The 15440-nt window shown below is 34.3% G+C and overlaps 1 protein-coding gene across 2 annotated transcripts in view; it reads right to left on the minus strand.

Moving 5' to 3' along the window:
• SLAIN2 (SLAIN motif family member 2) overlaps window positions 1-15440 on the minus strand; it is a 72065-nt gene that overhangs the window by 20765 nt on the left and 35860 nt on the right. For both annotated transcript variants that reach the window (XM_042984575.1, XM_042984576.1), the window contains exons 3-6: window positions 12931-13095; window positions 11071-11232; window positions 7472-7831; window positions 6902-7039 (exon numbers count right to left, since the gene is read on the minus strand). In XM_042984575.1, coding sequence (XP_042840509.1) covers window positions 6902-7039; window positions 7472-7831; window positions 11071-11232; window positions 12931-13095 — 825 coding nt within the window. The remainder of the gene's footprint in view (window positions 1-6901; window positions 7040-7471; window positions 7832-11070; window positions 11233-12930; window positions 13096-15440) is intronic.

Here is a 15440-nt window from a genome sequence, read left to right on the forward strand (position 1 = left end):
CATACACCACCATTTTCCAAGTCATTCTAGCTCCAAGTTTTCTTACTTTATTTCCATTTAGTCATCCATGCAGTTCTGTAGATCTCTTCCTTTACATCTCTACTGTCTCCTACACATTTAATTCAGACCTTCATCACCCTATTTTTGAAAGAGAACAGTGGCTTTTTGGGTCTCCACTTTGTGCATGTGCATCGAGGGAAGGACAGTGAAAGTGCTGTCCCACCCCCCACTCCAGTGTAGGCAGTGAGTGAGTGAATGGTCTGTGAGGAATTCAGAACAACAACAACAAAAATATCCCAGCTTGATCTGTTTTTTTTATTATCATCATGTCCCAGGATTAATAATCAATGTCAGTAATAAAATGCTCCTCCCTGAAGAAAACAGTTTGTTGGCCTAAGTTATAAACACTTGCTGCAGTTACTGTTGCCTTTTAATAGCATATATGTAAGATTTAAATGAACATATTTTAATACTTATGTTTTAATATATATTGCATTTCACATGAAAAATAATTAGAACTCCCAATTATATAGTCTTCTTTAAAACAGGTGGATTCAACTACATGTTTCTTTCAAAAAGTTCATAGAGATTTGAAATCAAGTTCACTTAGCACAGAATGTGCCTTCAACTCCCTGTGGTACAATAATACATTCCTATATTTAGACAGATTAGAAATAAACAATGATGGTACAGTGATTATAAAGTCAGTGAAACAGAATATGAGTTACTTCAATATTGTCATTGTATGTGACTGGGTATTATTTAAGATATTTCAACTGTGAAGGCATTAGATTTGATCCCCAAAGGAACTAAGACACAGACAAGAGGACAATTTCTGAAATGTATTATAAAATGGAATTTTATGAAATTCTGCCATGCTTATCATTATGTTGCATATTTCCCTATTTGTACAACAGTTGCCTGGTGAGGGGAGGGGAACCTTCCCAGGTTTAAAAATTGAAGACTATTCTTCAGTCAAAATGAGTGATGATAAATTGATAAATCTGACTGTAGTGTTGCTTTGAGCTTCAATATGCAAGATCAATTCTGACAAAGATCAGTTATTGACAAATTTATAGAAACTAAACCTGTAATATTCATTACTGTGAAAGACTAATACATAAAAACATACTTTCCTTTAGAAATGATTAAAAAATACTAACCCGTTATCTTTTTTTCAATTATAATGCTGACATTATGATTTATTTACTAACAGTTATAAAGTTCAATAAAAGAATATTTTCATTGCCTGCATTTCCCCCAGCCATTATTATTATAACTCATTCTATTTAATTATTATTGAACATAATTTTGTCACATGGGGAGATGCTAAAAATAATCTCCAAGTATGAAATACTAAATAAACATAAGTCACTATAAAAGATGTTAATTACTGCTAAGTAAAATGACCCCTGTTCCCCCTAACCCTGCAATGACAGTTTGTTTTGAAACTTTTATTGCTTACAAATTCTTAGAGTAACCCTTCAATCCTCTCTTACTCCCCACCTCTCATCTTCTCAGTGTTACCAAGTTACATCTCTTCTACTTCATTTTTTAAAGTTCATCCAGATCCTATCACCTCCTGCACCACTGCCTTTGTTCAGATACTCATTTCTTGCCAGGTTTATACAATAAACAGGCTTCTAAATGTTTCTAGTCTCTCCTCCACTTCAATCCATTCTTCACATTGCTACCAGAATGGATTTTCTAAGAAGTAGTAACCTTGATTAAAAGCCTATCATGGCTCTCTACACTTACAGGATGAAATCCAAATTCCTTATTAAAAACCTCCCAATCTGTCCCTGGTAGGTATCTCTCCCATCCTACATCACTGCATCTACTAACTATCTTTCATCCTACACTTCAGTCCTACAAAACCACTATAATCAGGATGCTATTCTTAAGACTTCATTACCAATCGTACTGTCGGGTAAACCTGTCTTTCTTTTCTTCATGCGGTCTCATAAGCTCTTCCTGAGCTAGCTGAGAGATAGCTTCAATATCTTTCCTGAAAACCTCTTTACACTGCTGAGTTTAATGCCTTTGTTCTGTTCCCACAGAAGTTCCTGCCAATCACTTCCTGCTACTGAAGGGCACGTGCTGTCTCATTTATATTTATAACCTCAGAGCTTAGAACATAATATACACCCAACAAATACCTGTTGAATGACTAAGGAACACGAGTGGATAAAACCCAGAGATCTTAACTAAGCATTCTAGATCCTTCTAATCTAGTGGTTCTCAAACTTGAGTATGCCCTAGAGTCAGGTGAGACACTTCTAAAAAAATAGATTCCAGGTACCCATCCCAGATGTATTCAATCAAAATTTACAGAAGTGCCAGAAAAACTGCATTTGTAAAACCTCTTTGTTATTATAAAACTGACTCATCATTATGTTCCTTATTATTAAAAAAAAATCTACAAATATGTCACTCATTCTTATATTAGCCCATTACACAGGTTATTCATGACTTATTTCTTTGAATTTATGTTTCATAATTATGTAAAATTCAAGCAGAATCTTTCAGTGTTTGGTTCTAAACAGTATCTGGATGAGAATTCCTTCCCCATGGGCCTCAGAAAGGCTGGTTATGCATAAGCTGATAACTACCCTGGATACCGCACCCCCTTCAGTGAAAAGTCCAGAGTAAAATACTGACCATACATCTCTTCTCTGCGGGAATACTCTGTATCCCATGCAAAATTATTCCTCTATTTGACTAAATGTAAGTAAGTGGATAAATATTACACTGGGTTATCTTACTCTTTTGTAGTAATTCTACAATTAAGTAATTCTAAATACTACAAAGTATTTATAATTCAATTATGCTCCAATAGAGTCATCCAAGAATTTGCAGTTAGGTCAGCATGATGTAATGCAAACAAATATTAGGAGGAAATCAGGAAACTCAGAGAGGAGTCGGAAGGAGGGAGTAGTTTTGCACTTTTCTAGTTATATGCCATTGCACATGTAATATATACGTATCTCTGCTTCCTCTCTATAAAAAATAAGAAATGGGCTTTTGTGAAGTTCAAATGATATAATACATGTGAAAGTAAACATTTAAAAATACTAACCAGAGTCTGAGTATTATTTTAATTTTTTTAAACAAGCAGATTGTCTCGGGTTTTTCTCCCTCCTCTTATTTCTGAACCAATATTCCTATAGCTTTCTGAAAACTAAATTTTCTACTGAACCTCTAGTAGTCTTAGAAAGAAGGCACTAGTCTTCTGAAAAACTGTCCCTGACAAACAATCTTTCCTTTAACTGGAGAAACAGAGAAAATGGCATATATCCATGACCTCTGCAATGCTCTGGTTTTCTTAAACTTTTTAAGTTACTCACATTTTCCAAATATAAAAGTCAGAAATTGGTAACAGCTATAAAAATGAAAATATATTAGAACTCTCATAATATTTACTTTTGAATGCCAGCATCCACAATAATGCAGCCACAGCAAATAAGCATATAAAAAACAGTGATTGGCATAGTACAAGGCAAAAGAAGTGGTCCCGAAGGTGGAAGTAATAGCAACCTTGCAAAGTTAGGTTCATGCAGACCAGCAAGTAAGAACCAAAGCTTTACCACTTAAGGGCTGGAAAAATAAATACTTAAAAGAAAACAAAATGCAACATCTATTATACTAACTGGTTTATACAAAAAATAAAGAATACTAATTCATGTATAAAATAGATAAAACTTACTATTATATTTATATATAATTCTATATCAAAATAAAAAGGCTATCATAAAAACAGTATATATATGTGTGTGTGTATATATATATACACACACACATATATACACACACACATAGTAATTAAAAGAACAGTTACATACATACATTTCTATGGATCAAAGATACATGTAAAATTTTAAGAAAATAGATAATACATTACGAAGTAAAACATGTTAACTTAAACAAAAGGCTTAAAATATTTTTATAAAATAAACTTTATTAAGTTTTAAACTTGATAATATTCCGGACTTACCATTTTTCAAAACTTTTTTTGTGACTAGTGTGATTTTACCCTAAAATAAATGTTTGTGGCATTTTAATTGCAAATAAGCTTCACTATAGCTACAAATATAAAAATAAACAAGTATATACAATTGAAAATACAAAGGACTGTCTCTTACTTTCTCTTTTGCTTATACACTTTTCAAATACCGAGATAGACCACTATGCAAATGCATACATATTTTCCACTTAAAAGTAAATTAGTGATTAGAATCTCATTGTATTTCTCTTTATATTTTCCTTAATTATCAATTTCTGGGGAAAAAGAAAAATTCACCTACAGAAAAAATTTCTAGGGAATCGGCAGGTGATTACACAATGCTAATTCTACTAGAGAACTCAAGTAATTATCACAAAATTTAAGATGTGGTCATATATTTCTCTATTAACATTTTTATTATAGATTCTCAACCTTTTCTTTTTTCTTCTAGAATTTTGTCAAGAGTCTTTTTCATTTCCATACAGCTCTGAGGTGCTACAATAGTTCAAATAAAGAGCATATATGAGGGCATAAGGAAATAACCCTGAGTAAAAAGTTGGTACTGATAATGATGGAATAAAGAGAATACAGATATAGCTGGTTTTAACAAAGAACAGGGAAGATGTCTGAAGGTATAATCATATAAAAATTGAGAAATTCAGAACTCATTTCAAACTAAGCATAAAAGCACAAGTACAAATAATGTTTTGGATTATCTGTGCATAGGCTATAAATGTGCAGCTTATAATATGCCTGATTTTTATTATTTAATCTCCTTAGTGCTATAAAATTTTCTTTCCTATTGTATTAACATTGTGGATTGCTTATTCTTTCAGGCAAAAATATACTAAGGGAGAAAAAACTCAGAAACACGGTATTTTCAAGGGTCAAATGAACTTAATTTACAGATTTAAAGGCACAAAAGTTATCATTCACCATTTCAAGATAGCTTAGAGTTCAAATTATAACTTTATTTTTAAAGTTCTGTGATTCCCTACTTTCTATACCATTTATGAGTACACCATATGAGTATCATAATGGCACTCTTAATTACATAGTTTGCAAGACTTGGAATTCTAAATTTAAAATTTAACTTGGTTCAAAAACATGTTGTTACATATATCCAGCTAAATAAATGAGGTACACAAATCTCTAGGCAACAATTTTCCACAGTGCCTTAAATTTTATGGCTCATCTTAGAAAAAAACCAGAAATAATATTTCTGGATATTTTTGTATCTTAGTACTAAACCATAGATAGGACAGACCTCTCCAGGTGGACTTGGGTTCCTGAGCAGAATCAACATGGGTTTGAATCCTAACTTGCCACCTATGTATGTATGATTGTAGGTTAATTTATTCAAAGCTTCAATTTCATAATTTGAAAAATGTGTTAATAATTGTACCTACTTCATAGAATTGTTCTGAAGATTAAACAGGATCATGCATGGACGGTAAAGCACAATATGAGTCTCTCTAATATAAATAACATCACATACAACTGAAAGCAAGGGAAATTTATCATTGTTATCACAAAAGTCATTTGGGTTCAAATGTATTTTTTCCTGGTCTTTTTGAGCCACCAAGTTAACAGCAGCTTAACATAAAATACACAAAGTCAGCTAAACACAACAGAGCCAAGGAAGAATGCAAGGGAATTAAGAAACAATCGAATGTTTCCAAAGTTGTATTACCCAATAAACAAGTCATAAATGATCAGTAACCTTGTGTTTGTGGCGCTTCTTCATAGCTTTAAGGAAATGAAGAAACACGTCGCGGCCACCATCTCAACTGGCGATGTAATATGCTACAAAGAAACTGAGTCGATCAGACCCCAGGACTGATGCGAGCCATGGGTTACAAGGGGTGCATATTGAGCACTTCTAAATTTATAGAAATAACTGTGACAGTTTGTTTAAAATTGGTTTGATTACATGTTTGTATCTACTCTAGTTAATAGATAATACTCTTTGGGAAGTGTTCAATTCCTTTTCAGTCACCTTGTACACTGAAGTACACAGTATCCATCTATTCCCACATCACTACTTGGCTCAGTTGGCTACTTTGTTTTAGAAGTTCTTTCTGTATGATTCTTTCTGATCTTTGTTTATGTTACCTTTGTCTCTCCTTCATTCAACAGACTCAATCTTTTCTTTTCATCAAGTTAATTTCAACTTTTTTTTCCCCTAGATTTGCCAGTTGTATTTATTTTATTCATTGAAAATTTAACATGCTTTTAATTATGCTAGTATTTTTTGCAGGATCATTATGGTTTGGTTTGGTTTTGTTTTTTTAAATGTTCTACTAAGAAAGTTGCTTGAGTTTTAAGTTGTCTGTTTCAGGACCATTTCCCACAAAAATCTTGTCATTTTTAATGTATAGTACTGCAGAATGCGAGGTTTTTAATGAATATATATCTGTATAATTAATAGGTAGACTTTGCTCATTTACAAATTCTGGAGAGGGAATCCTGGGTGGCTCAGTCAGTTAAGCATCTGACTTTGGCTCAGGTCATGATCTCATAGTTAGTGAGTTTGAGCCCCGCGTCTGGCTCTGTGCTGACAGCTTGGACCTGGAGCCTGGAGCCTGCTTCGGGTTCTGTGTCTCCCTCTCTCTCTGCCCCTAACCCACTCGCATTCTGTCTCTGTCTCTCTCAAAAATAAACATTAAAATTTTTTTTTCAATCTGGAGAGACTAGAGTTTCATACAGAAACAAGTACTGATACAATAGGGTATCTTATAGGAGCAAATTTTAAATTTTAATACAGCTATGATTATCTTATAGCAAGCGACAATCACTACATTTTAGTATAGATAGCTTAAAACAGCTATTCAGCACAAAATTACTATCTATAATTTTCATTTTCCTTTAAATAACTGACACATAAAGGATACTTACTGGCTGAAGCCTGAGGTTGCATGCGAGGTATTCCTCCATTTGGCACTTGGAAATTTGAGTCACTTCTGCTGCTTTTCACTGAGTCAACTTGTGTATTAGATGTTCGGGACAGGTTTGGAAGACTGCGTCTTAGTTTTTCTATGACAACAGAATTTAAAGAAAAAAAAATCAAAACATTCTTTTAGATAAAGAATTAAAATATTAACTGGCATTCACAAATCAAATTCTTTAAGCATTCTACATTTTAGAGGAGTTAACAGAAAGTACATGTCTTATAAAAAATAACTTAACCCAGGTCCTAGAAATCAGTAGAAGAGAACCTTTAAAAAGAGCCATAAATTAATTAAATCAAAATCTATATACGGACCACTTCATGAGTAGTAGTAACATAATCAAGTAAAATTAAATTCACTCTCTCGTTTAGTTTTGTATTGGTGCACTAGTAATAAAACAGTAAACTACCTAAATTCTTGATCTACTTTTCTAAAATACAAAACCTTGGTAACAAATTATGTTACTTTCATATCGAAATATTAAGGACAACTGCTTTGCCAGAATCATCCTAATTACCTTCATTTTTAACATTGCTTGTCTGTAAATCCGCGGGATGACCTTGAAGTGAAAGGCGAGGTTGTTGTAAGCGGCTAATCATAGGCTGTGGGGACACTCTACTATATTCTATTCCCCGAGCAGGAGATCGTGAACGAGGTGAATTTCTGGGTGACTGCTTAGGTGATGGTCGAGGTGAATTGCGTGGTGATGGTGAAAACCTGTTAACAGCAGGGTATACTGCATGATGCATATTGTCATCTTCATCATCTAAACTTTGCGCATCAAGTTCCTGATCGCTAAAAGTACCCCGTCTTGTAGAATTGCAAGATGAACCAGAACTGCGCCGAGATGTGGTGGCTGCATATTCTTGCCGGAGACCTGACAATAATGAATGTGTTATTTCATTTCTTTAGTTACATTTTTAAACATTTATATATTCTTGAGGCTTAAAAGCAAAAGAATATCATTGAGAAATTCCAATAGGGTATAAAGTGTAAAGGAAAACTCCCTTTCCACTTGAATCATCTTAGACATCCTCCCATATAATGATGCCTAAAATATTTTAAAAGATTATTTTTGAATTGAATGAAATTCTATAAACCTTTGCCCAATCCAATTTTTCTTCATGATTCTGAAATCTGTGTTAGAGGTAGAACCATAAATTTAAAAATATTTCTACTCCTAAAGACAAAAATCCAAATTTGAGATCAACATTTCAAAAATACTGAGGGAAAACAATTATTGTTCAACCAATGAGAAGAATACACCAGTGTATAAATAAACTCCCTGGATACTGAATTCTTGGAATTGATTTATTGATGAAGGAAATTTCTTTCCCATCCTCAGGAATTCAATACTTGGGCATAAATGAAATTTTAGTTCCTTCATGACCCAAGAGACTTCATCAGTAAAACAAACTTAAATTCTAAGCTATCAAGTAAAAATTTTCAAAGGAGTCCCCTATGTATCTTGACACCTCCAAAAACATCCAAGCAAACTTAGGCCCTTCAAAAAGTATAAAAACTTCTAGAACAAAAACAAATGTTGGTATATATTCAATTAAGAATAAAATTACTATGCAAGAAAAGTACAGAATTTAGGCCAATATTTTGATCAAGTCCTGCCAACTACTGACAATCTAGTTTAAAAATTCTCTACTACTGGGGCGCCTGTGTGGCTCAGTTGGTTAAGCATCCGACTTCGGCTCAGGTCATGATCTCACAGTTCGTGGGTTTGAAACCTGCGTCAGGCTCTGTGCTGACAGCTCAGAGCCTGAAGCCTGCTTCAGATTCTGTGTCTCCCTCTCTCTCTGCCTCTTCCCCACTTGTGCTCTCTCTCTCAAAAATAAACATTAAAAAATTTAAAAAATATGCTCATACACAGATAGTGCTATCGATATGGTCCCCAAAGTAATGGGTGAGAATCATAGCAGGGTATCTATAAAACTACAGATTCCTGGGGCCTGTCTAACCCTTCACTCAAGTTTCGGAATCACTCTAGTAACAAACAAGATAGTGTCTCGGTACAGCACAGTACTAAAGTCACCTAACAAAAGACAACAGATCAGTGAATAGCACTGTTTTAGCAAAGAAAAACACAGATCCCAAAGTAGGCCCTGCAGTACTAGGGGGATCCTAAGGAAGCAACAATCACCAAGGGATTGTGTATTTCTCCTATTAGAAATAAGAGGGCTTAACCAGGAAACAGCCAAAATCTGTAATTCTACATCTCTGTTAAAAACAAACAAAATTAAAGAAACAATGTTTTAAAGCAAAAATCATTTTCTTAAAAAAAAAAAACTGGCATTTTCGAGGAGGCAGACATTTTTAGCATCTTTTTTTTTTTTTTATTCACTAGAAAAAGACCCTATCTGTGCATGTGGATGGCTTAAAAAGAATTATTAAAGCAAGGCTAGAATTTCTTTTACTTGTTACCAAAACACAATATAAAAATGACAGCAAAAAGCTGGTTGAGTTTCTAACAAAATACTGGGATCTGAAAAGTCACAGTTCAAAGAACTGAGAGAATTTACTCTAAGTTATAGTGAGGAAGCACTCTATTCTCCTTTCACATCCCTGACTAGCTGACAATAGCTCCTTACTAGCTGACAATAACCACAGTCTCAATGAGGAGTTACACAAAATTACAGAAGAAAAGGGTACCATATTGTTAGTTCCGTGAGCTAAAGATAAGTAAAGCAAGAACCAAGTCTTTCTACTTTTCTATGCGAAGCTGTTGGAAAATGGGAAATGATTCAGAATAACATTCTGCAGTTTCTTAATAAATGTTATAGCTTAATAAAACCTACCATATAGCTACATAAAAGGGCCTAAAACAGAAAGTTTTTAAACTAAATTATTTTGATGCTCCATTACCCTCAGCTGATTGTCAAGACTGAAACGTGTGCTTCAAGAATCTTTTCATTGTAAAGACTGAACGGGTCACTTTAGAGACATTGCTTACTTCACAGTTAAGCTTGTGGTATCTTACGATAAAATGTATAGGCAAACCATAGTACTCTACTGAATATCTAATAAAACATTTCCATCCTCTCTAAAAGCCTTTTAAAAATATGTACCATTATCAGTATAGTTAGGTGAGGATACTTCCATATTCAAATTTTCCTGTTTCTTCTGGTTGAGAATCCTTTTATGATCTCCTGAGGATGATACTGTTTTTAGCCTATTTTCACTTACTGTTTTCATTCCTCTTTATGTACTTGTTTTATGTGCTAAAATGTTTTTTTTCAAATATTTTACGCACAAATGTGAAAAGTACAAATTAAAATATTTTTTAAAAAAAGTATAGGCAAGAATAATACTATCACCACCATTTTACAAAGAGAGCCAGAACATCCACAAACCTTTGAAACAGTATGACAAATTTTGTGCATATGTATACTTTGGGGATGACAGGGGATATAATTTTTATTGGATTCTCAAAGGTATCTGTGACCTAAAAAGTTGCAAAGACCATTCTGTAAAGCAATATTGCATGCTCACCTCATTTAATGTCATAATTTCAATTTTCCCATAAAGGTCTTTTTTTTTTTTTTTTTTTTTTTTCCCTGTAGTCTATACCACATATTCCAAGAGTGGTGATATCTGCCCCCATAGGGAGAAAATTGGCTCTTGGGGTATGAAAAAAACCCAGATACCATACTAATTTGTGATGCTCACAGTACATAAAGAGATGCAGGGTCTATCTGTGGTATTAAAATTTCATGGTGAGGTGATAGGCAAAAAAAGGAAAGAAAGTCTAAAAAGATGGTTGGGAAGGGGTAATAATGGAAAAAAGGTTGAGAAACAATGGTCTACTAAGAAAACACAGTGTAACAGAGTAATAACTACTCTCGCAAGTTCCAGCGCAGAGTAACATGCAGGGCATGGTTACTAGTCATTACCTGCCTTTCTTTGCTCCTCACACAGCAAACTGTTTTACATAAAATGCACTCTGAAAACAAGTTAATGAACAAGCAAGTCTGTATGTTGAATAAGCCTCTAAAATTTAACATTTCTACTCATACATTACTATCCCACAACACCTTAAGATCTATTAAATATCCACAACAAAATTATACCTGAACTAGACTCAACTTGAACACTTAAAATACTTACTTTCTTCTTGCATCCGAGCTAGAATCTGTACATCAGTTACATCATTTAGCTTATAATTGGATCCAATTGAATCTTCATCTAATTCTGAAGCACTTAACTCACTGTCTATAGAGGATTGAGGACTGAGTGGAGGATTTCTGTCTGATGAACTTTTCAAATTACCTTAAAAAAAAAAAAAAAGATTTGAACTTTGGTATAACAAAAACTGAATAAGCATCTGTTGTAATAACTTGATATTAATTATTTGATTCAGTTCACCATTGTTCTGTCTTTTCTGTTCACGAAATTCCCAAATATTGAAAATAAAAATTGACTTTATTAAGAATAAAGAGGGCTATGTCATATGTTATGGCATAAAAGCAAATCACATTTTCATTTCAATCATAACTTATCTATTCTCTTATGAAACAATTAAGCTTTCACCACGGTGCCTGGTAAGTAGGTGGTGTTCAATAAATGTTAGAGGATTCCAACTTTTACAAGATAGCCAATGAAACACCTCATAAACAAATGAATTTATAATGTGTTTTCTCCTCCCAAATTCACAGTCTTAGCCAATACCATCATCTTTTCCCCTGAATAAAAGCTTCTACTTTTCCTAAGCAAGAAAACTATAATTTGAGGAAAATCAAAATTCCTTAGAGATTTAGGAACAAACCAAAAAAAGAACACTAGGGTCATTTTTCCTACGTTATGCCATGTTTACAAAATTCTTTGTCAAACTAGTAATAGGGATCCAAGAAGTTCTCTGAAGTGTAGGAGTGAAGCACAAACATGCAACAGAGAAAATAATGAGATAAAGTATTTCATTGCTGAAAGCAGAAAGGGGGATAGAAGGCAGGTCAGAAGAATAAAGGATATACATATCCAAGAGTCTAACTTGTTTCTAAGGAAATCCTTTCATCAGATCATCAACTCCTAGTGAAGAATAAAATCCTAACACTGTCACTAATGTATCTAATACAGACTTATTTGAAACATTTGTTTCCCAGAATTCTTTACCATAGAAGTCAGCTCCCACGTGAAAGGCATATTAAGAGCAAAATAGTTGATGTTTATATTATCAAGAAGAACATAGTATATATGATAGGAAAAGTACTACAAGGTCAGGTTCAAATAGTGCCCAAATAAAATTCTTGTTAAACAAATATAGCAGATTAAACTTTTTAGTATGACAGTCATGGGTGACATAAATAGCAAGTAACAACTTATGTACAAAGCTAACAGCAGGGGCGAGAAGTTATTAGACTAGGGAGTCAAAAATTTGAGGTGGTTAACAATAACCTTAATTTTTAAGGAAGCTACAATAATTAGCTGTAACAACAGCAACAATAAGAGTTAACAGTGAATCCTAAAGAACAGTAAGCTACAGAGTAACTATTTCAGTCACAGAACCACAGCAAAACATTCTTTCCCCACTTTACAGCAGTCTACCTTCCCATATCATTTTGGACTCCACTCTTTTGGCACATACACATATAGCTTATACTATTATTTGAGTGTAATATCAAAGCTTATTAAATAAAGCTTAAGTGGTTTAATAAGAGCTTTTATTTTTAGCTTTTATAGCCCAATCAATCTATTCAGTAAAAGAAAGCATCTATTAGTTAAAAGAATCAAGCTTGTTACTCTAATCAAGCCAGATCTAAAAACTTTCAAGTACATGCTAAAGAAAACTTTACAGATGTACCCTGGTTTATCAGTACCAGGTGCTAAATAGCTCCTCACTGATATTTTCTTTAACCACTTAAAAGTCTCATAGGCACAAGAACTTGAACTATGGATGACTGAGTTATTTTCTGAGGTAGGGCAGTAAGTTAAAAACTATACCTTAATTATTCCATTTCAAATTCTCCTTACCTGAATTTCCAGGAAGTATTAGCTGTTTGACTATAGGAGGTCGCACTGGGGTTGAAGATGGAGAATTGAAACCACTGCTGTATGGGCTACTTGCACTTGGACTATAAGGACTTGTGTAACTCATGGAGTTGAAAGGATTGTTATATAAATTCTGCCTCTTGAGAGCTGTGTTGATGAGAAGTGGAGAAATCAACAGAAAAGGTTAACACTTCATTCAAAATTTTTTCCTACTGGGAAATTTATTAAGTCATTATCTCAATTTAAATACAGAAACATTCTTAGAGTAGCAAGAGAAAATACACATTAATAATCCCAACAAAATAGTTCCATTATCTTAAATTGCACTGTGCAAATAAAACAGTAGCCACACCAAACATCAAAAATAATACCATAGGAAGAATATCTTCTCAACAAATTATTAGCCATTAAATTAATTTACTTCTATCTTGTCGGGAAGTCTGTTCCAACTGTATTAACTCTGAATGGTCTTAAAAAATAAAATGAACGAAAAGTATATTTGTGTCTTCTCATTTTTTTAAAAAATGTTTATTTATTTTTGAGAGAGAGCGAGCGAGTGAGAGAGCGCAGGGGAGGGACAGAGAGTGAGGGGAGACAGAGGATCCAAAGCAGGCTCTGCACAGACAGCAGAGAGCCCGATGTGGGGCTTGAACTCAGGAACCTGAGATCATCTCCTGAGCCAAAGTCGGGTGCTTAATTGACTGAACCACCCAGGAGCCCCTGTGTTTTTTCATTTTTCTATAACAAACATTTACTGCAAAGAAAAGGGGAGAAAAAAGTATGAAATAGTGAGTTTTAAAAACAGCCTTTCCAAAGTTTGGATTTTTGTAAAAGTAAAGCAATATTGACTACTTAGGCCAGGTTAAGGTCAAACATGTGAGAATTCTCTTTTTAAAAAGAAAAAAGCCTCCCTCCCTTTCCCCCAGTCTTCTGGCCCAAAAAAAGGAAGAAAAAATGTGCTATGCATGTAAGATTATAGAAACGGTACAAAAGTAGAACTAAGATATCAAGTACATACGCAGAGAAAAATTACTACTTAAAATAGTATTTCTTTCTTCTACACTCTTCTAAAATCCATAGCTTAACTCAGTATTTCTGACCATTGGCAAAGCAATGTGTAGAACATACAGACAAATGTGACATCGTACTATTTCTCAAGGGGCTTACAACCAAGTAGTGCAGGCAGGAAAAAAACAATGATTTCAGGGCAAAATGAAATGAGCACTATCATAAAGGTGCAAAGGGCTGTGGAATGATGAGACAGGATAATTCATTACAAATGAGAAAAACTAGGCACAGCTTTTTGGAAAGGGGCATTGGAGCAGTCCTGAGAGGATGAGCGGCAATCTGACAGGCCACTGAGAATGGGGAAAGCGTGTGCTTCCATCTGTGTTTATCACAGGAACAAAAGCAGGGTCTTGAAAATGTATATTAGGTTCAGGGAATAAGAGTGAGTGCTGTAGAAAGGTAAAGCAGATGCGTGAGGGACAAAACAGGAAGACATAGCCGGGCCAGGTCGTGGAAGTCCTGGAAACTGTGCTCAGGAGAATGAACGTTATTCACTATCAGTGAATTCTGAGCAAAGGTGATCCAATCAGTTTCAGAAGAAAATTGACGGACATTTTTATGTTGAATAGATGAGACTGAACTAGGCAGTAGAGGTGACAAATACAAAAAAGAAGGATAGATATTAAAAACTAGAAGGATTACAAAAGAAAAAAAAAAAGGTGACTCAAGTTTCTGGTTTGCCTACTGGGCAGAGAAATGGTTTGGGGTGGAAGAACATACGTTTTTTGTTGTTTTTCTGTTTAGTTTGATGATGTAGTAAGTTGGACAGTGTAGTTTTGTCCGTATTCCCCAAGAGATAAGATGCCACACTTTAAACATATTTAGAATGTAGTATCTCAGAAATACCAACCTGAGCAGAAACTGGGGTGCTAATTTCTTCCTCTTTACTTTCTGATCTCCTCTGAAGCTTATTCTCTTCCCAGTGGTTATTTATTTAATCACTAGCATTTCAAGTCCTCACCCCTTTATGTCCTCACTCTATACTATATTCCTTTTCCTAAGAAATCTCATTCATACCTATCACATGAGTTATTACCAAAGTCCAAAAACTCCCCATTATTTATATCTCCAGTCCCAAGTTTTCCTGGGCTTCAGTCCCATATGTGCTGCCCATTTAATGTCTCCTCTATGGAGCCACTGGCTTCTCAGAGCCAACATTTCCACATTCAAAGCCATGATTTTCCTGCTAAAATTTAACTCTCTTCCTGGGGTTCTGACCTCAAATGATTAGTAACATTCATCCTGTCACACAAGCTGGAAACCTAGATCATTGATACTTCTCCCTTACTTCCTCAAATTTGGCTCATTCAGTTTTCCATCCACATCTCTTCATCTCCACTACCATCAACACACACTGCCCAGCTATCATTATCAACCCCCCCCCCCGAAAAAGCACCCTACATTCATTCACTTCTAGCCTTCTC

The sequence above is a fragment of the Panthera tigris genome, chromosome B1, assembly GCF_018350195.1.
Source record: "Panthera tigris isolate Pti1 chromosome B1, P.tigris_Pti1_mat1.1, whole genome shotgun sequence".
Taxonomy (NCBI): Eukaryota; Metazoa; Chordata; class Mammalia; order Carnivora; family Felidae; genus Panthera; species Panthera tigris.